Consider the following 20,237-nt stretch of genomic DNA (forward strand, 5'->3'; position numbering starts at 1 on the left):
CTGGGTGCCTACAGTGTCCCTTCAATGTAGTGGTTCTGGCGTCTATAGCCTGGTCCTGCAGGCTTTTCAATGTAAACATCTTTCAGAGAAAAGGCAGTGTTTACATTGCTACCTAGTGACACTACTAAAGTGCTTCTTATCTCAGTGCTGCACAGTGTGATGCATCTCTATGAGGAGGTGTTGATTGGCACAGCATTTTAGAGCGCATGCGCAAAAGCTTCCTATGGGAAAGCATTAGATTGTCTGAGATCATCAATCTTGATTAGCTCAGTCATACAGATGGGTTCAGCCACAGGGAGACTGGCACAGCGTGGGAATAAAGGGGACTAAAAACCACCATACCCATGCGATTGGAGAGAGAGACACACACACACACACACACACATACATACAGTGCCAGACAAACACAAATTATTTTATATTGTAAATTAAATGTAACTTCACGCAGCCTGGAGTGGATTAGCTTTCCCTGGGATCCAGCGGGCGGCTGGGGGAGAGTGGAGGAAAGCGGTTAGCTGTGCTTACTGTAGTTATGCAGCAAGGGAACTCTGATCTCCCTGCTCTGCTCACTCACGTGCGCCGCTTAGTGATGCTGGGGTCGTCATATTTAAAGTCATATTTCAGCTCTAGCATTACTAAGTAGCGTGCAAGGAGCAGAGCAGGAAGATCATAGCTCCCTAGACGCTCGCCTATAGTATGCGCAGCAGACCGCCCTCTTCAGAGGGAATAGGCTCACAAATCCTTCCATTGTGAAACGTTGCACATACAGACTTCAGGCACCATGACCACTTCAAATCATTTAAGTAGTCATGGTGCTTGGAGTAACCCTTTAAATACACTTGTGCCAGTTCATCTCAGAACATCTCTGTCTTTGCAAGAGGATAACACTTTATGTACATGGGTACATTATCAGCATTACTTGCCTACCCATGGCTACACTTAAATCTTCCCCATAAAGACTGAATTTTAGCAAATTAAATCTGAATGGAAAAACAGAGGTCAAAATAGATGGGAAAAAACTCCAGCTCAATTATAGTAACTGCTTTTCTATTTAAGCCTCGATTTTGCCATTTGATTTAGTTGGCTAAAATTCTAAGGTCAGTAAATAACCCTGCAGTTGTCAGCCCAGCACACCTCTAAAACATACCACAATTTGGGATCAATGTCTTGTGTCATTAGCATATTCTGTCTCATTCTGGTTTCAAGTCAGCAAATGTTTGAAAAAACAAGTGTGTAACGGATCAATGGGCACCCCGACTTGGTACCTCCGTTGAAGGATGCTCCTTGCGCTTCCTGAGGGCTCCAAGCACTCCAGCCGACACCATAACCACCGTAGACTCCTCCACAGAGCAAGGCAGGAACAATCTCTTACAAGAGCTTAGTAGTGATTTAGCAAGGGAGTATGACAAACATAGCAATCCCTTGTAGCAGATTCCCCCAATAAGCGACGGCACTCCAAATTGAGGGTGAAGTAGAACTGAAGCTTTAATCCAACACTCTTTTATGCCCATTTTACAAACATAGTACTGCCCACAGGGTTTTGAAGAACAACCAAACAATACATTACAACACAGCTAAACACTCCCATTCATACCAGCAGAAATCCTCCCCTCTGCCTATGATACAATTATCTCAACACAATAGACTAACTTAATTATCACAGTCAGAAAATATACAGTTTTTACACAATATTAATAACTTCCAAAATATACATGCCATTCACATACATTTTCAGAATCAGCATACTCCATATACAAACATACTCAAAAATCATACCATTCCCTCCAATGGTTTAAAAGTTAGGTGTGGTAACTTACTTATCTCAAGTACAGGGCATATCTTCATTTACAACAACAGTAAAATACCTAAAAATACATAATTACCATTATATTGAACAGAACCCCCACATCCACCTATGCCCAGATAGCTTGGATCTGAGCGCTCACTATATCCGAACAGCGCTCAGATCCCACAACCACAGTCAAATCGCCATGGGGTTAAACCAGAGCAAGGGCTGATGAGAGACAGAGGAGGGGCAAAACAGCAAGTTCCAACTGGTCTGGCAGTGTCCCTGGGACAACGCCCTGCTGGAGAACGAAAGACAGGAAACGGGGGAGGTGCACACCTTCCCATGTATTCAAAGGGGCAGAAAAAGTGTTTCAAAACACAATAAGCCCAAATAAGTTTCTTAAAGGGCAATACATCCCAGGGGCCATAGTCACATGGCAGGAGGCTGGCAATCAGTCTTCTCCAATGCCCAGTGGCGAGGCTGGTTTCGCCACAAAGTGCTTGCAAGATAAAACCCCACATCTGCACGCTAGGGTGGGATCAAAACAAAATGGTCTTCAAATTGGTATCCTCTGTGTTATTCAATGGAGACATCAACATCTTACAGAATAACCTCCTATTTCATCTTACAGAATAACCTCCTAATATTCACCTATTAGAACACCAACACTAAAAAGCATCTTCAGAGCACTCACTAGGTAAAAAAAACAAGCTCATTTACATTATTCTAAGTCTTCAATACCCTTCTTACACAGCAGCAACGGTTTTATATTTAGTAACACACACATATATATATATATATATATATATATATATATATATATATATATATATCCAACACAGGAAAAACATCCAGACAGTTTCGCAAGTGGACACTGGAATATGCAAACTCAATACCAAGGAAAGTAGATACGACAGTAATTGGACATGTTTGTGCGTGCCACAGAATTACTGAAAACCTCCAACACTTACTGCAACTGATCAGGTTTAAAAAGGAAAGGATATTGCAGCAATAAATTACATGGGAAATACTTAACAACAATGGTCTGAAATTGAAATTTCATACAATTTTCTCAAAAAATTGAAATGATTCAAAACATCAGATGGATGTATGATCACTAGTAACAGCTTGCCAACGTGTAACAATTGAGACATATGCCAGTCTGTTAGTGTCTGAGTTCAGCTAATATTTAAAGGGATACTCCAATGACAAATTGTTTTTATACTAAAACAATGACTTTTGATGGAGTAAACCTTGGTGGCAGGTCACCACCTTTATGAAATATAAATAAAAAAATATGGCGGCAGGGTGGAAGGATGGATGTCACAGAGACAGGATTTAGGGTGGCACGGAGAGGATACCCATTGGACACCCATTACCAGCATGTAACGTGTGCTGACAATGGATTTTATTTTTATGCAGAAATTTAACATTAGCCAGCTTGGAACAAGAAACCAATGATGTTGTCAGCGTAGACTTACTCCTCCAGAAAAACACTACAATATTTTTGTATGTGCAGCAGTTCTTTGCGTGTGCCTGAAAAAACCCTTTAAGGCCAGCTACAACTTACCACTTGACCAACAAATTAGGAAACACTCCATGAGAGAGGACTATTGGAACGTTGCTCATGGTTCATTCTATACATTTTAAATTAGAATTCTTCTTCCAATTCATTTTTAACCAATAATTAAGAAGTTTGGTAACCAGGTGGTGTGAGCAATTTTTAATTTTCTTTCTGGGCATCACTAACACGCATTGTTATATTGCTAAGCTAGAGGAGTCAAATTAAATGCTAAAGCACTACTTGTCAGCCAAGCAGGGAAGAAAGCAGATTAAATATAAACAAAATCAGCTGACCTGTCTGCAGGTTTCACATGGTCCACGGTGACAGCGCTGCGAACATTTGTGTAATCCACACTCCAGAACCCGGTCACAACTGTCTCCACATGTAGGCACATCCTCGGTACAGGGCAATGTGTATTCTGCGAGAAAAGAACGAGGATCAACAATTATATGTTATCTGCATTAATCATCATATCCATGTTCTAAACTGGTCAAATTGCTATTCAAAATCATGTGTTATATTAATCTAAAAACACAGGTAACACACATGAAATCAAAGAAATCATACAGGCAACTCTATTAAGTAAACATCAAATGAGAGGAACAGTCATGATGTTCATCATCATCATCATAACGCACAACTAAAACAGCATTTAAAGACTAAGGGAAATTTAGAACTCTCGCTTGCGAATGAAGCAGCCAGAAGCTGAGGATGTGGGTGAAGAAGAAGATTACAGGGCTGAGAAGCAAAAAGTTCAAACAAGTATGTCTAAAATCCCCATAAACCCACATGCATTGTTTGTTACTGCAATATAATCTGTCGAGCTATCTGTTGTTTTGAGATTACCGTGAATGGAGTTATGCAAAATTTCAATTGTATGAGTAACTGACAAAACATTCATTTAAAATGAAACTCTAGGATTTGACGTCACTGGTTCCGATACACCCACTCTAACCAGGAAGTTCCTCGTAGTCCATTTTGCATGGCACTTCTGCAGGGTTATTATTGAGCATATGCTCAGTAAACACAAGTGAAGAGAAGTTGCTCAGACTGGAGCAATAAAATAGTGACTGCCATTCACTGTTAAAAGCAAACAGAATCCACATACAGCAAACTGTGTAAATGTAACAGATTTCAATTTATTTTCATAAAAAAATAATAATAACAAAAGCTGTGTATTACAAAATTGCTAAATGTTTCCTGCAAGGGAGATTTAAATAGATTAAAAAGAATGCAGTCATTAGTGAGCACGGCAACTTTGCAATCAGAGAGCCATCAGTATCCAGTGGAATTAAGCTAAATTAATATACACATGTGGAGAGACTATGTATCTCATTTAAAAAAAAAAATTGAATTAAGAAAAATTTGAAAAATAAATTAGCACCCCCCCAAACCAACAAAGCAAAACTACATCTTACTTGATTTTCCACACGGACACAAGCGATTTCCTGAGCGAGGACAATGGCCACAAGAAGCTGCATGGCAAATCTGCTCACATGTATGGTTACCACATGGCAAGGTTTTTCCACATGCCTATATACAAAAAGAAATCAATCTCATAACCTAAACAAGAGATAGTGCCTTATATATGTAATGTCTTATAATCTCTGCCTAAACTAGACCTATGGTGGGGGCTGGGGAGTAGATTTAGTTTTAAACCATGTGAAAATGGTCTAACACTGAATGGAGGGACAGTGGTAGGTCATCCCAGGCAATAGAAACAATTCATGAGATGAAATGTTTATAGTATCTATAGTGTCCCTTAAAAAGATACTCAATGCACCATAATCACTATAGGTTGATAGAGTGTTATGGTGCCAAAAGTGCCATTGCGTTGACTGTGAAAGCGGTGCTTCTGGCTTAGCATACCAACTTTAGAGATTATTCATGTTTAAGACCAGTGAGACAGCACTTCTCAACACAATGGGTGCTCAACCGATTCCAGTAAGTGTCAAACCATAAGCAAACGGAGCAGAGTTTACAAGACCTTAAAGATCTTTCCTATAAGAGGCACATGAAGACTACCATGAATTCAACTCAATTAACATGAAAAGATATATATAAAAATATATGTTCCTTTAGCAGAGGGACAAAAATAAACCAGCTGTTTTGGAACACTAACTCCCATGGTACTTTGCTAGACTAATGGAGGTCTATTTACTGATCAAGTCTACATTAGGAGAGCATGTAGTGTGAGAGACCTATTGTGACCTCGGGCATGAGAGAAGAGACGTTTAAAATGTCAGATTTTGGGTGAAGGAGAGATTGCAATGCAGATCCTGTCTGTCATTACACATCTGGGAATTATGCCTAGCTAAATCTTATTTATATAAAAAAGCTAAAATAAAATATAACTATGGACATTTTGATCCTGGATAAGTCAGTACAACTAAAACCAGAAAGTACATTTAGGTTTTTTTTTTATCAAGACAGTGTATTTTTTTAAATCAAGACATATCTGGAAAGCTATGAAAAAGATATTGGAAAGCTATGTAAAAGATATTAGAAAGATATTTTATTTAATCTGGCCCATCACACATATTCCTTTTATAGACATTACAACACCATTACAGCACAGAAGAGAATATGAAACAATTAGGTGTAACTCACTTTCTCGCACTGCCAAGACGGACTAGCACAAAACCTTTTGGTAACCTCCCTCCCACATAGACATTTCTGCTGGCTAACTCTTGGGCATGGCTGGCAATCTCCTATAAGAAAGAAACATTAAATGCATTTCTTATTTCTTTCTTAAGTAAGCACATTACAATATAATTTATCTAGTAATTGCATGCTTCACTGAGAAATATCCAATTTGTTGAATATCGCACACAAAAAAATGTTCATGGCTCAGGACATAAAAAACATTAATTTTAACGAATATTTTCAACATCCATATGATCGTCCTTACAATGTGTCTAAATGTTTTCTTTAAAGAAAAAAAAAAAAAAAACATAATGTTACCTTTATGGCAGGGATTTTCACATTTGTGTTGTCCACACAACAACAACCGCCCACATGGCTTCTGGCACGACCATTCCTTGGTACTGCATCTGCGTGGCACAGGTTTTGCCTTTTTACAAAAACATGTTGTAGAGACCATCTTTGGACAGGGGGGACATGGACCTATGTAACAAGGAAAAGGAAGCACCAGAGTTATTAGGTACTGTTAATGCCACTTTATTTAAAGTGAAACGGTTTTGTCTCAATGAATATGTATTTTGCAATATAAAGTTAAAATATGTTGCAGTGCTTAAGATGAAGCTTTTTTTATTATTATACTTTACCTGGGTGGCATAACAATAAACATTTGTGACCACAAGAAGGTTTGAATTCTCTTTCACAAACTTGTCCACATGAATGAGGAACGAGCCATGGGTCTAAAGGAGGATCTTCTACTTTTCCACAGTAGCAGTGATACCTAGTCGGCGTCTCATAACGCTTATATTCATAGCGGCACTTTGGGCTGAAAATGAAAGAAAAACAAAACAAGGACCAAACTGTATATTAATTTCCATTAAAAAAATAAAATAAAATAAAAATCTCAAAGCTAATTTGCTAAAGATTTTGTGGCTAATTTCATCAAGCATATAATGGGACATTCCACAGAGGCCATAAACACACAAAAATGAAAATAGTAGAGGAAAAGAGCTTAATGTGTACAACATTCCTTAACATCTGCAAAATTGATTAGTATATTTAAATGGGAAAGGTGAAAGAAAAACAATGGTGAGAAAACAATGAAAACAAACCACTATTGAGTAACTGTACAGCCAAAAATGTTTAATACAATTTTTATTAAAAGGACCACTATGGTCACCCAGGCCACTTCAGCTCAATGAAGTGGTCTGAATGCCAGGTCCACCAGGTTTTAACCCTTCAGAGAAACTACTATGTTTACATTGCAGGGTTAATCCAGCCTCTAGTGGCTGTCTTCCTGACAGCCGCTAGAGGTGCTTCCCCGACGCTCAATGCGAAAATCGCATTGAGCACGCAGAATGTTCATAAAAAAGCATTGAGAAATTCTTTCCTATGGGCGTTTTTTAATGTTCACGCAGCTCTGGTCGTGCATGCGGCTCCACTTGGAAGCGGACGTCAGAGGGGGAGGAGAGGTCACCAGTGCCAGGGGAGCCCGGCGCTGGATAAAGGTAAGTGGCTGAAGGGGTTTTAATCCCTTCTGCACAGTGGGAGAGGGGCCCTGAGGGTGGGGGACACCTAAGGATTATATAGTGGCAGGAAAACGAGTTTGTTTTCCTGACACTATAGTGGTCCTTTAAAAATATAGCTCAAGATGACATTTTAAAAAGGTCAACTTCTGGAGAAGTTTATTGGGGTGAACAAAGCAGCCCAGATAAGTAAAAAACAAACAGAGTTAAACTCCACTGCATTTTGGTATCTTTCCTCAGCGTGTGCATGGGCAGAGAAATTCCATATGTGCACATGCATGCTTGGAATTTTCACTGTGAGCATTAACTCATTTACATAAATTGCTTACGCTTACCTTAAAGGGACACTATAGTCACCAAAACAACTACAGCTTAATGTAGTTCTTCTGGTGTCTACAACCTGTCCCTGCAGGCATTTTAATGTAAACACTGCCTTTTCAGTGGACCTCTGCCTAGGAACACCTCTAGTGGCAGTCACTCAGAAGGCCAATTAGAGGCGCTTCTTGGGTTAGTGCTGCACAGTGTGCTTCCTGGGTACACACTCTGCATAGAGACACTGAACGCTCCCTATAGAGTTGCACTGATTCAATGTATCTCTATGAGGAGATGCTGATTGGTGTAGAGTGGCATTTTGCCGTGCATGCACAATAGCTTCCCAATGCTTTCTTATGGGAAAGCATTGGATTGGTTGAGCTAGTCAAATTTGATGGTCTCAACCATGGAGGTGGAGCAAGGCAGGGCAAGCTGCGGCAAGGCAGGGCAAGCTGCGACAAGACTGTCGCTGCACTGGAAAAAAGGGGAGAAAAACAATTTACTGAGAGACACCTAAAGAATGCTTTTACAACCATAGTGTCAAGAATACATGTTAGTACAGTGAATAAAAGATTTTTTTTTTTTTAGCGCAACAAGAGATACCTTTCTCTTGGTTTTCGCAAAAGTGAGGAAATAATTTCGCTTTCAAATTTGTATTTCTTTAAGGAACACAGGAAACTCCAAATACTTTAAGGAGATGAAATGTTGATTAATTCAACCAATAAAAGGCATATGTAATAATTATGTGAGAATAAATGTGTTCACTTACCAAGGCCAAGGATAATCTTTCTTTTCAAAGTCACCATCATCAAGTGGAGAAGAAACAAGGAATATACTATCCTTGGCCCATTTCTGGATGCACGGCATGTGAAAAATGCAGAAACAACCAGAGCAGCTCCAGACCTACAAAGAAGACGTTTACAATAAGAATACAGCAACTGATCTCACATGGACACATTGTTTTGCACATCTCACCAGAGGTAATAAAATTATGATAAGAAGAGTGGGAAGAAAGAACTGTTTTATGGCAAGAACTAATTTTAGATTTTAATATTCTTTTTCAAAATATTTTTTTTGCAAGTGGCGTGGTTCCCGAGAATGGAACGCTGCCCCCTCTGTAAGCCTTAATATATTTATTAAGGTCAGGGTGTTCCCTGTTGTATTTAAATTAACGTGCCCACTATTTTCTTATTTTTTTTAAAAAAAAGGGGGGGAAAAAAATAAGTTTTACAAATTTCCCAATTATAGAAAAGCATTGAGAAACACTGGACGTGTTCAATGTCATCGTGTGTGATGATTTAAAACTTAAACATCATGAAAATTGTAGGTCTTAAAGGGACCCTCCACTGCCCAAATACAAAATAAATCAATAAAAATCACTGTTTAGTAGACATACCTCAAATGAAAACTTGCATGCATTTAATTTAATTGGGGTATATCTAAAAACAAGTTGCAAAAGTTACAGTTCTGCCTTTGCAATCCCTCCACTTCCTTTCTGTGACTGTCCAATCACAGACTTCTCAATGAAGCTTGATGAGAAGTCTTTGCAAGGCAGGTGTTCTGATCTATTGCTGCCTTTTGGGTTTAGCTCCACTGAGTTAAACAAACCAGGAAGTAACAGGACCAGTTGTCGGATTGAAAGTCAGAGTGGGTGTAACCATGTCAGTTTATAAAATTTCAATTTCTATTGAAGTCTGCACTTTTAGCAAAATGAAATAAAGAGGGGGCACTCATTCACACATAAAGCTTATCAGCAAACTGAAGTGTTTTATTAGTCTGGAGTATCCGTTTAAGGAGAAAGAAGCTCTAGTGACTGTCAGAGTGACAATCACCCAGAAGCGTGGTTTTGGACAATTATTGACTAAATAATGATTTACATTTTCCAAAAAAAAATAATAAAAAAAAAATACTACAAAACTACATTAAAATGTTGTCGTTTTGGTGCCTTGCGTGACCAAGGTAATTAATACAAAAATATTGTAAAGCTGCATGATGGAGTTTAAAGTATTACTGAAATCTAGCAAATGCTTTCAGAGTTTAGGTACTAACCAATGCCAAAGAAAAGCTCGATAGATGTTTGTACTTGGAATAGTTTAAAAAGTAGTTTCCATGAGGGGGCGGAGCCTAGCAGCCATGTTGAGCAGTCGCACATTAGAAGAGCTCCGTGCAAAAACGCTCTCACAACCAGGCAAAATCGGGGCAAAAACCTTCCAACTCGACAGCCAAATGACCTGTAGAAGGGAGCCCAAGAACTCAAAGATAATCGTCAAGTATCCCGACCAAAATCAACAGCTTCTACCCGGGGATAGACCTGAGGCCTACAAGAGGCCTACTCAGATAAAGTGAGGGAGGCGGCTGCTCCCTACGCTGACTGCAGCCCACTCACCTGGAGGCCTCCCCGGTACACTCTCTTTACACAACAAAAAGAAAGAATAAAAAAAAAAAAAGTTTATAAAATTTAAAACACCATCAAAATGATTGCTTTCTTACTTTCACCCATTTGCAATGATTATAAAGATTGAATAGCACTCACAGCTTGGTTTCTTTTCACCGAAGCAATGCAAATTAAGCAGGTCACTGCTCCTGACTGAAAAGCCTCATTCACGTATTGTCTCGTACGTGCCAACTCGCTAGCATCGCCATCTACAGAAAGAAGAATAAAAAATAAAAAGTTATTGAAAACAATAACATGAAAGCCCACGCCCACACATAAAATATGTTAGTACGAAAGGACAAAATGTCATTTTCAGATGGCCAAGCCTTGTATGACCCCTAGCAGGTCAAAACACAATGATTTTCTAAAAGGAATGACAGCATTCCTGCAGCCAAATCGGACGCAAATGCATATCAAATGAGGGCTCCAAATGGGATGCAAAGGCATATACGCATGAGAGAGTCATCTATAGACTTCTCTAGATCTTGCCCATTTGTCCCGAGACTTGGGTGAAAACCCTTAAACTCCAGGTCAAACTCTAAAACCACTCAAATACAAAGGAAGAGATTTTTTTTAACAGGCCAAGCTTCCCAACAGAGAAACGCTCATACAGTACACAAGCAATAACCGTCTGATCAATGTTTCTCCTGGTTACTTTGCTAGAGTGGAGATAACAGTAAGTCAGTGTCCAGTCATCTATCTGATTCTGTACTTCTTCACTATAAAGACCATACCCAGCAAACATCTGTCACTCACTACTGCTGCATGGTAATTCAAAATGTAACCACTACAGTGGGTATCGTGGTTATGGTGCCTGGAGTGTAACTAAGAATAAAGCCAACTGTGGACTGTATAGCCATCAGTAGAAATATGAAAATACAAAGCTAGGACAGTACCAGGATTGGCTAAACTTTTTAATTACTTTATAGTTTGAGGGCAGCTCACGTCACCAGCTGCAAATCCTTTGCATTTGAAACAAACAAAGTTTTAAAAGCTGTAGGTTTACATTTTGCTATTTTTAAAATTGGATTGCACTTTTATACAGGGTGGGGCATAAAGATCTCTTATATTTCTAGTGAGGCACTGTGTGGGATGTAGTGGGGGTAGAAAGGTGGAGTCGGTTAAATTCGGTAGGTTGGGCTCTGTCGTTTTCAGTGCCCATCATGAGTTGGACCGGTGAACATCTGGACTTTTTTTGTTCAAGCGTATTATGAGAACAAACATACTGTGATAACGGCGCAGAATGCGTTCCATACATGCTTTGCGCTCCCTCAAAATGCATCTGTACCAGATTGAAAAATGATTTTGCTATGGATTTCTAATTTTCAGGCAACTGAATCCATACTGAAAAGAATTAAAACGCCAGAAAATGTGGAAGCAGTAAGAGCATCCATTCAGCAATCGCCAAGGCGTTCCGCTCATAAGCATGCCATGGCATCAAGTTGGAGTTTGAGGAGAATTCTACATAAATTATGTTGGCTCAAGAATTAAGTGAGAGAGATCATGCCAACTGCACAGCCTTAAATGCGGAAATTCTTGAACAGGTTTCCACTGCAGCTGTCCTTCTGAGTAGCAATGAGGCTAACTTCCATATCAGTGGAGCCATAAACAAGCAGAATTTTCACTACTGGTCTGTGAACTCCACAAACGACTGCACCACTCTATTTGTGTAATGGTTTGGTGTGCAGTTGCCAACTTGCCAACTGGTGTGATCGGCCCGTATTTTTTTTGAGGAAGGTGGTGCAACAGTAACTGTGACCTCCAACCGGTATATTGAAATGTTGGAGACCTTACTGAACCCCAAACTTGGCGATGTGGATACAGAACATGTGTGGTTTCAACATGACAGGGCCACAGCTCACACAGCATGGAGTGTTGAGGGAAATGTTCCCTGGGTTTTTGATTTATTTAAAGGGAGAATTGGGGTGGCTGGCACGGTCACCAGATTTAAGCCCATGTGACTTTGCTTTGGGGATACCTAAAGGAAAAGGTTTTCAAATATCATCCTCGATCTCTTGAGAATTTGAAGGAAAGGATCAGACAGGAAATAGGCACCATTTCGCCTGAGATGACTTGGAGAGTGATGGAGAAATTCCGGGATCGTCTTCAACAATGTATTTCCTAAGAATGCCGCCATTTGTCTGATATGATTTTTAAAACCCATTAAAACAAAACTGTTTTATATGTACTTTTCAGAAATATATTTTAAAAATATTCTAAATAGATTTGTTCATTTTTTTTGTTATACCCCTTCATAATGTTGGAGATCTGTATGCCCCACCCTATATAAAGAGGAGTGTCAATTTGAATGCACTAAAAATGAGGGAGGGAATGTACACATTAATTACTTACCCGTTTGATTAGTATAAGTTGTAAATGTTAAGTCCAATATCGCCATTTGTTTTCCTTCTGTGTCCTCATCTCCATTATCCTCATCGGAAGAGCTATAATGATCTTCTGCTAATTTTCTCGCTGCAGCTTGATTAGCTTTCTGGATTTCTTCAAATTTCTTTTTATTTGTTTCCACTACAAACAAAAAATATAGATCTTATTATGGTCATATTAGTTAGAAATGTACAAAAAAAAAAAAAAGGTAACTGCTAAATATCCCATAATTACAGCTTAATGAATGTTCGTTATGAACAGTAGAACCAGTATTTTATGAGGAGCATTGGGTTGGACCATCGTGTAAGAGGCCATGCCTCCTTTGTGGCTTCGCTGGGGGAAGAGAGGTAAGCAATGTCAGGAGAATCGACGATGGAACAGAGCAAGTAAAAGTCCAGATATTCATACCATGGGAAAGAGCCAAGCTGCCCTCAATAAATGTAATCTTAGTTTGCGAGTTAGCGATTAATGATCTGCAGTTTCCAAGGGACTAGTTCTGAAAATATCACATCAATTCCAAAGATACCAAACCATGTATTTTTTTATTCTTATATTCTCATTGTACAGTGTTGTGGAATGTGCTGGTGTTATTATTATTATTATGATTATAAGTATATGTCAAAATACTTACAGTTGGTTTTACTTTTCAAGTTTGCAGTACCAAAAGGTTTGGTGACTGATGCATAGGAACCATTTCCTCTTCCAGCACCTGGCCTGTGGGCAAAATTTCCATCTACATGGGCACCTCTTGGGAAAGATGCGTTTCTTGTTGGATCTGGTTCTGGTCCCGGTACCTGGGGATGACCATTCGCAGATGTGCCTCGGCCTCTGGCTCGTCCTCTGCCACCTTGACGCCAGGGAGCTTCCATTTCTCCCAAGTATCAGTGTGTGAGAACTGTAAAACACATGTACACCATATACACATAAAGTTAGAATATCATCACACATACCTTATAACTTGTTGTGAGAACTTAAAATTGAAGTGATAATACAAGGAAAGAAAAAAAAAACTAAAATTACATTGGACTTAAATGTTGTAGACTTTTTTCGTTAAAAGTACACCCAAAGGGAGGGGTCAAGCTACGGAGCTGAACGGTCGCATGATACCCGCGCTCCGTTATCAGCAACCAGATAAACTACTTTAAAAGCTTTCAAACACAAATAATCGAGTCAAACCCGATCCCCAGGCAACCCGAGCCGGGATGGGTAGAAAAATAAAGAAACAAAAACCGGACAAGCCGAAGCCAGGCTCCAGCATTGGAGACTTATGGAGGCAGGCACATGGTGCCTCTCTACCCAAGATGGCCGCCTACATGGGTGAGAGCTCCGATTTCTCGGACGACCAGCTCATGGAGCCCGAGGACTTTCACAGGCCCTCCCTACAAGAGCCCAGCCAGAGACTGGTAACAACGAATACCAAACAGGACTCCGCACCGGTGACCAAGGCGGACATGCAGGAGCTTTTGGCAGGCCTGCGGAGAGACCTCCAAGGGGACATGGCGGCCTTCCGCAAAGACTTGCAGGGCCTACACGGTCGGATGGGTATTGTGGAAAAAGAATCACACGACACAAAGGCACAAATTACTCACCTGCTACAGGAGATCCAAACACTCCACCGAAACCACGCAGCCACAGAACTGAGATTCGCAGCAAAAGAAGATTACAGGCGCAGCAACAACCTTAAGATCAGAGGCCTTGCCGAGGAGATCCCGGACGCAGAAACACCGCACTGCGTGAGGAGGCTGTTGGCGGCAATACACGCACCTAAACAGGCGAAAGGGGTGATGATCGCAGATGTGTTCCGCATCCCGAAACCATCAAAGGCACCCTCCACGGCCCCACGGGACTTAATTGTCCGTTTTCACACTAAGCAAGACAAGGCTGCAGTACTGGGGGCACTCAAGGGAAAAACCCCCTACAACTTCGAGCACTCGAATCTCACCTTCTTCGCCGACTTATCGGGAAGCACTTTGGGGTGGCGCAGGACACTGCAGCCCTTCACCTCAATGCTCAGAGCCAAGGACATCCCCTATCGTTGGCGGGGATCTCATGTCCTAACGGTCCTCCAGGCCGGCAACGCATACCCTATCCGGGATCTCGAAGGAGCCGCGGCCATCTTAGAGACTCTGGGCCTCCCACGAGATGCACTCACAACCGGAGCATCGAGCGCCTCAGCACCGACACACACGTGGGACCCGGCAGGAGCAACCCCCTTTGTACCACGAAGACCCCACGACGATAATTATAAAGCAACCACTACCTAAACCTGGACATTTACTCCAGTAGGAGGCCTCCTACCAACTTACTCATGCAACACTCAACCAGTTCGTGTGTACTTATTGCTGCAAAATCCTGGGCACCGAAGACTCTCTGCTAGCACACAAGGTCGGCGGTTAATGCATCATCTGGCGCCCCGTTGGCGACCTAGGGCAAGTTGCTGCTTAACAGCCCTCCTATCCAGAGCAACGCATTGTATGCGCTTCCTTGGACTAATAAGACGCTAACACTTTGCTCACAGAACTGCTTATGCTGCCATATATGTCTCTATGCTTGCGCATAACCTCTATAAATTGGTACTATCATCGTGCCCCCATATTACCCACAGCACGGCAATAACGCCATAGGCAATCACACTACATACATCACACGCGTCCCCAAGCTTACAGATCCACTACACAGTGCCTGGGCATGCCCGTAAGATACCCATGTCCATAAGCATTTTAATTTTTAACTTTACAATTAGAATTACACACTTTTCATCCCGCTGAGGTTTACGTTAATTTACTTTACGTTTTGGGAAACCCTATTTATCCTCTGCGTTATGAGAGTAAAACTGAACGGGCACCTGTTTCTAGCCTTACGTAGCACTCAGACATGAATATCTAGGCTCTCGTAGTCATAATGTTATTTCATAAGAGCCGCATGTATGTAGATAGCAGGACCGACTTGAATTTTCCTTTTTTTACTGTGCTGGATGCAGGACGGTGCCTTATCGCCACTGCCATCTACCCTCACCTTAGGGTCCCGACCAAACTGCCGTTCTTTGCAACCACCATCACTACTGAATTACCCGATGTTAAATTTTGCAATACTGTTTGTAAACTCACTCTAGCAACGCACCTGCTTACGCTCTAAGTTAACCATATAAGTTACTTTTTCTTCGTTATACCTAGCAAGCCTTCACGGGCATAACTACTTAACTTTTCACCATTGCCTAACATGTATACTACTTATTATTAAGCATACTATATTGGCTCAGACAGAATTGTTAAAATCCTAAATATAAAAATGTGCATGTACTGCTGCCATTGTTTTCCATGTATACAACGTGTGCGCTGTTGTGGCGCTTGATCTATCTATGTACCTACCTGCACAACAAAAAATAAAGAATTAAAAAAAAAAAAACCAAAAGCCCAAAGCTAGAATTGTAATCATATTTAAAAAATAAAAAGTTAAAAGGAGGTACTTGATTCTGAATTTCCATCACCTTCTGTAAATTAAGTAGGGACCACATTTCCAGTTACTCAGTACTTTACATAAACCTCACCACACAGCTGGTCAGATAGGACCAGTATAAAAATGTGATCTGATCAACTTTTAGCTTTAGCAGAGAAGATGCAGGCATAATAATACTATGTTAATTTAGTAGACCAACAGAAGAGAAAAAGTGATATAAAAAAACATATACAATTTTAAACAGATAATTACTCTACACTGATCAGCCACAATATTAAAACCACCTGTCTAATATCATGTAGGTCTAAGCACATCTGCTGGCGCTGGCTCCACCCACACTGCTCCTTTGGCTGAGTTCAGCACAACTGGCAATCTCAGCCAATCCAATGCTTTCCAAAACGAAAGCATTGGGAGGCAACAGCGCATGAATGGCAAAACACCACGCTGTGTGAATCAGCATCTACTCAGTGAATCAATTCAGCTCTATGGGAAAAGTTTACCGCCTCCATACAGAGCGCCCAAGAAGCACCTCTAGTGGCCGTCTGACTGAATGCCACTGTAAGTATCCCTAAGCAGCAATGTAAACACTACATTTTCTCTGAAAATCCAGGGTTTACATTAAAATGCCTGCAGGGACAGGCTATAGACAGCAAAACAACTACATTAAGCTGTAGTTGCTCTGGTGACTATAGCTTCCCTTTAAGTCATGCAAGTTGCAAGGTGGAGCCTCCATGAATGGGATTTGTTGTTCCACCAAATCACACAGATGCTCAATCAAATTAGGATCTGGGGAATTTGGAGGCCAAGGCAACACCTTGAGCTCTTTGTCATGTTCCTCAAACTATTTCTGAACAATTTTTTGCAGTGTGGCAGGGTGCATTATCATGCTGAAAGAGGCCATTGCCATCAGAGAACACCAATGCCATGAAGGGGTGCACGTTGTCTACAACAATCTCTTGGCAGGTCGCACTTGTCACGGTAACATACACATGAATGCCAGATAAATGACACACACACACCTGATCTAAAAGATAATGCGATCGTCAGACCATGCAACCTTCTTCCACTGCTCCATGGTCAGTTGTGACACTCACGTCCTCATTGATGGCGCTTTCTGTTGTGAACAGGGGTCATAGTGGGCACGCTGACTGGTCTGCGACTACACAGCCCTATACACAGAAAACTGTGATGCACTGACTGTTCTGACATCTTTATATCATGGCCAGCATTAAATTGTTTTAGCAATTTGAGCTACAATAGTTGTTCTGTGCCATTGGGCCAGACAAACAAGCCTTCGGTCCCAAAACGCATCAATAAGCCTTGGATGCTCATGACTGACAGTACACCATCTGTTCTTCCTTGCACCACTTTTGGTAGGTACTAGCCACTGCATACAGGATACAAACCGTAAGACTTATTTTGGAGATGCTCTGACCCATTTGTCAAGCCATCACTGTTGGGTCCTTGTCAAGTGACTCAGACCTTTTTATTTGCCCATTTTCCTGCTACTAACACATTAAATCAATGTTATTCGCTTCAACTGTTAGTGATTTTAACGGTGTGACTGATCAATCTATACTGAATTTAAATGGTTGCAAAGGGTAAAATGTGGAAATAATTTCATTAGCCATTTGCCACTACCTTGGATATCATCAGATACAGGCTACACAGCTCGGTTTAAAAGTCTCATCGCTGGTACTTCAGTTTCCACTTAAATTGTACTTTTAAAACACCTTGTTTATCATAATGAAAGTTATTTGAGCAATGTTGCATTTGTGCTGCATCATTAGAGCTCTGATCTTATTTTAGAGAGCGTCTGCTCTCAAGATACTATGGACGCTAACAAGTGCAGCTCCAAAATACGGTCTCTAGATTTAATAGAATAATGCTCTAAACCAAGACTAGGCAAAGGTTAGACCCCCAGATTTTGTAATACTATGACTGTCATGATGGTTTGCCAACATGTAGAATGTCAAGGCATCATGGAAGTGGCAGCAGTACAACATCTAGGGATCTACTATTGCTCATCCTGGCTATAAAGACTCTAGAATGATTAATGGAATACTCTGTTAAAACATTACTTGGATCCAGTACTTCTTTATAAGAAGCTTTAGTGGCATTTTGCAACATCATGAGCTACATCATAGATTTAAACATGAAGACCTTAAGCAGTTAGTGCTTCTAGTCAAGTGGCTATTAGCCTGACAGCCACTAGAGGAGTGTCCTCAGACACACGTAAACAGTGCTGCTTTTCAAAAAAAGACAATATTTTACACTGAGAAAAAGTTCAGCTTCTACACATTAAAAAGGCGCAATTTTGGTACATCAAAACAGAGTTTCCCTTTAAAGAGAATTTAATTTCTGCTGAAAGGTGGATTGTATCTCCAGGTCTATTATTGCAGATTAACTGTAAAAACACACTTAATAAATTTTGGGGGTAAAGGGGATTATATGGCAGGAATTGTATTCCTCTTGACGTGTGTGTATTATAATATCGACTTAATAGCAAGCTGCATGCGTTTGTGTCTCATTAATATATCACAGTACATCTTGACTAGTTAATAAAAAAAAAAGGATCAAAAATAACACATGGCTAATACATGTTTAATGGAACCAAAAAAAAAAAAAAACCAACCACACAAAACATTATCTTGGTGACCCATTCTTGACATTTATTGTGGACAGTTGCCTTAGGCCCAATGAATAAAATGAACCAAAAATAATCTATTAAAAATAGCATGGGAACTGAGTTTTGGGTCGTGACTCTGGGGTTAAAAGCCAACACATTTATGTGAAAGGAAAGAAGATAAGGAAATTAAAATTGGTACTTAATTAAGATAATAAAAGCACAAGAAGCAGCCAATTCATAACCTTAGGGGAATATTTGTGGTTACCATGGTTACGTGAGAAATTTAAAGAACACATTTTAATTAAATTACATGAGGCCATTACAGTACAGAAACATTTTATCCTATCCTAACCTTGCCGTGGCAAATGGGATACTCTTTAATTAATTATATTAAGAATGCCCCTTTCATAGCATGCCTCTTATAGGAACTGAAGCCAACACCACATATAATGAATGGATACAATTTTCCAAATAAAAAGGGTGGGTGTTTATTAAATGATTACATTGTAAGCAGATAGATAATGCATTAAATATTTTATGTTATAAATGTAATATAATGTCAGTATAAGCAGATACCAGAAAAAAAAATGCAGTAGAAATTAAACATGACCAATAGGATATCTGTCTACTAATACACAGTAATAAAAGCCATTGATGTTACATGGCTCTAACCATGTGTTCCCTATAATTCACTATACATGGTACAATCTGCAGCATGTATGGGAAGTGCCTAATGATAGCTCACACAGTACCTGTCACCGGTCACCGGTCACTCCATGCCTGTGGGACCAGGAATGGACCGGTACCGGAGCTGTGGTCCTGGCGCGGCCTCTCTCCTTTGACTACTGTCAAAGTGGCAGCGCAAACTACAACTTCCGGCATGCATTGCGCCAACACTCATGCAATCCAAAGCGCAGTCAGCAAGCAGCAGGACTACAACTTCCGAAAGGCTTTGCGCATTCAGCTATTGGTGACGTGTCGTCCACGCTGCTAGTTTACGTTTCCTGCCGCTGGGGGGAGGGAGGAAACTTTATTTATAAAACTTGAGAAAACTTTATTTATAAAACATTATGGTAAATAAAATGTGAGCTGTGCTACATTCTCAATGTAGCTGTTTTCAGTTTGGGGTTAGATTTGCTAGTTTTAAGTCAAAACAGCTGGAGTCAAAATATAGGGTAATTAATTTGTTGTTGTTTTTTGTTTATTTCCTCAGATTTAGCAATTTTTATTTAAAATTAGAATTTTTGGGGATATTCACTAAATTGTCAGGAATTCAAAGTGAGTTTCAAATTTAGGGACAAAAAAGCAGAATGGATAAATTCCTTCCAAGTTTTCAACTGCGCGGCTCTTGTCTTGTGGCCTAAAATTTAAAATACACGTAATTCTCGACAATTTGGGACATTTAGTGAAGATTCCTGTTAGAGAACAGCCCGTCTTATGTTATTGAGTGTGAAACATTCATAGTGTTAATCATTAAAGTGTGAATTGTCAGAGATTCAAAG

General features: G+C 40.2%; 1 protein-coding gene across 2 annotated transcripts in view; it reads right to left on the reverse strand.

The window, feature by feature from the left end:
- Positions 1-19,587, reverse strand: part of NFXL1 (nuclear transcription factor, X-box binding like 1) — a 70,874-nt gene extending 51,287 nt beyond the window's left edge. The window contains exons 1-10 of one of the 2 annotated variants that reach the window (XM_063457926.1): positions 19,488-19,587; positions 13,282-13,545; positions 12,618-12,791; positions 10,365-10,474; positions 8,601-8,734; positions 6,641-6,819; positions 6,318-6,479; positions 5,964-6,064; positions 4,772-4,886; positions 3,647-3,771 (exon numbers count right to left, since the gene is read on the reverse strand). In XM_063457926.1, the coding sequence (XP_063313996.1) occupies positions 3,647-3,771; positions 4,772-4,886; positions 5,964-6,064; positions 6,318-6,479; positions 6,641-6,819; positions 8,601-8,734; positions 10,365-10,474; positions 12,618-12,791; positions 13,282-13,519 (1,338 nt within the window). In that variant the 5' untranslated portion in view covers positions 13,520-13,545; positions 19,488-19,587. Of the gene's footprint in view, positions 1-3,646; positions 3,772-4,771; positions 4,887-5,963; positions 6,065-6,317; positions 6,480-6,640; positions 6,820-8,600; positions 8,735-10,364; positions 10,475-12,617; positions 12,792-13,281; positions 13,546-19,475 lie in introns of both variants that reach the window. The other variant, XM_063457925.1, reaches the window with a different exon arrangement.
- Between the last annotated feature and the right edge of the window lie 650 nt (positions 19,588-20,237).

This window comes from Pelobates fuscus, chromosome 6 (assembly GCF_036172605.1).
Source record: "Pelobates fuscus isolate aPelFus1 chromosome 6, aPelFus1.pri, whole genome shotgun sequence".
Lineage (NCBI taxonomy): Eukaryota > Metazoa > Chordata > Amphibia > Anura > Pelobatidae > Pelobates > Pelobates fuscus.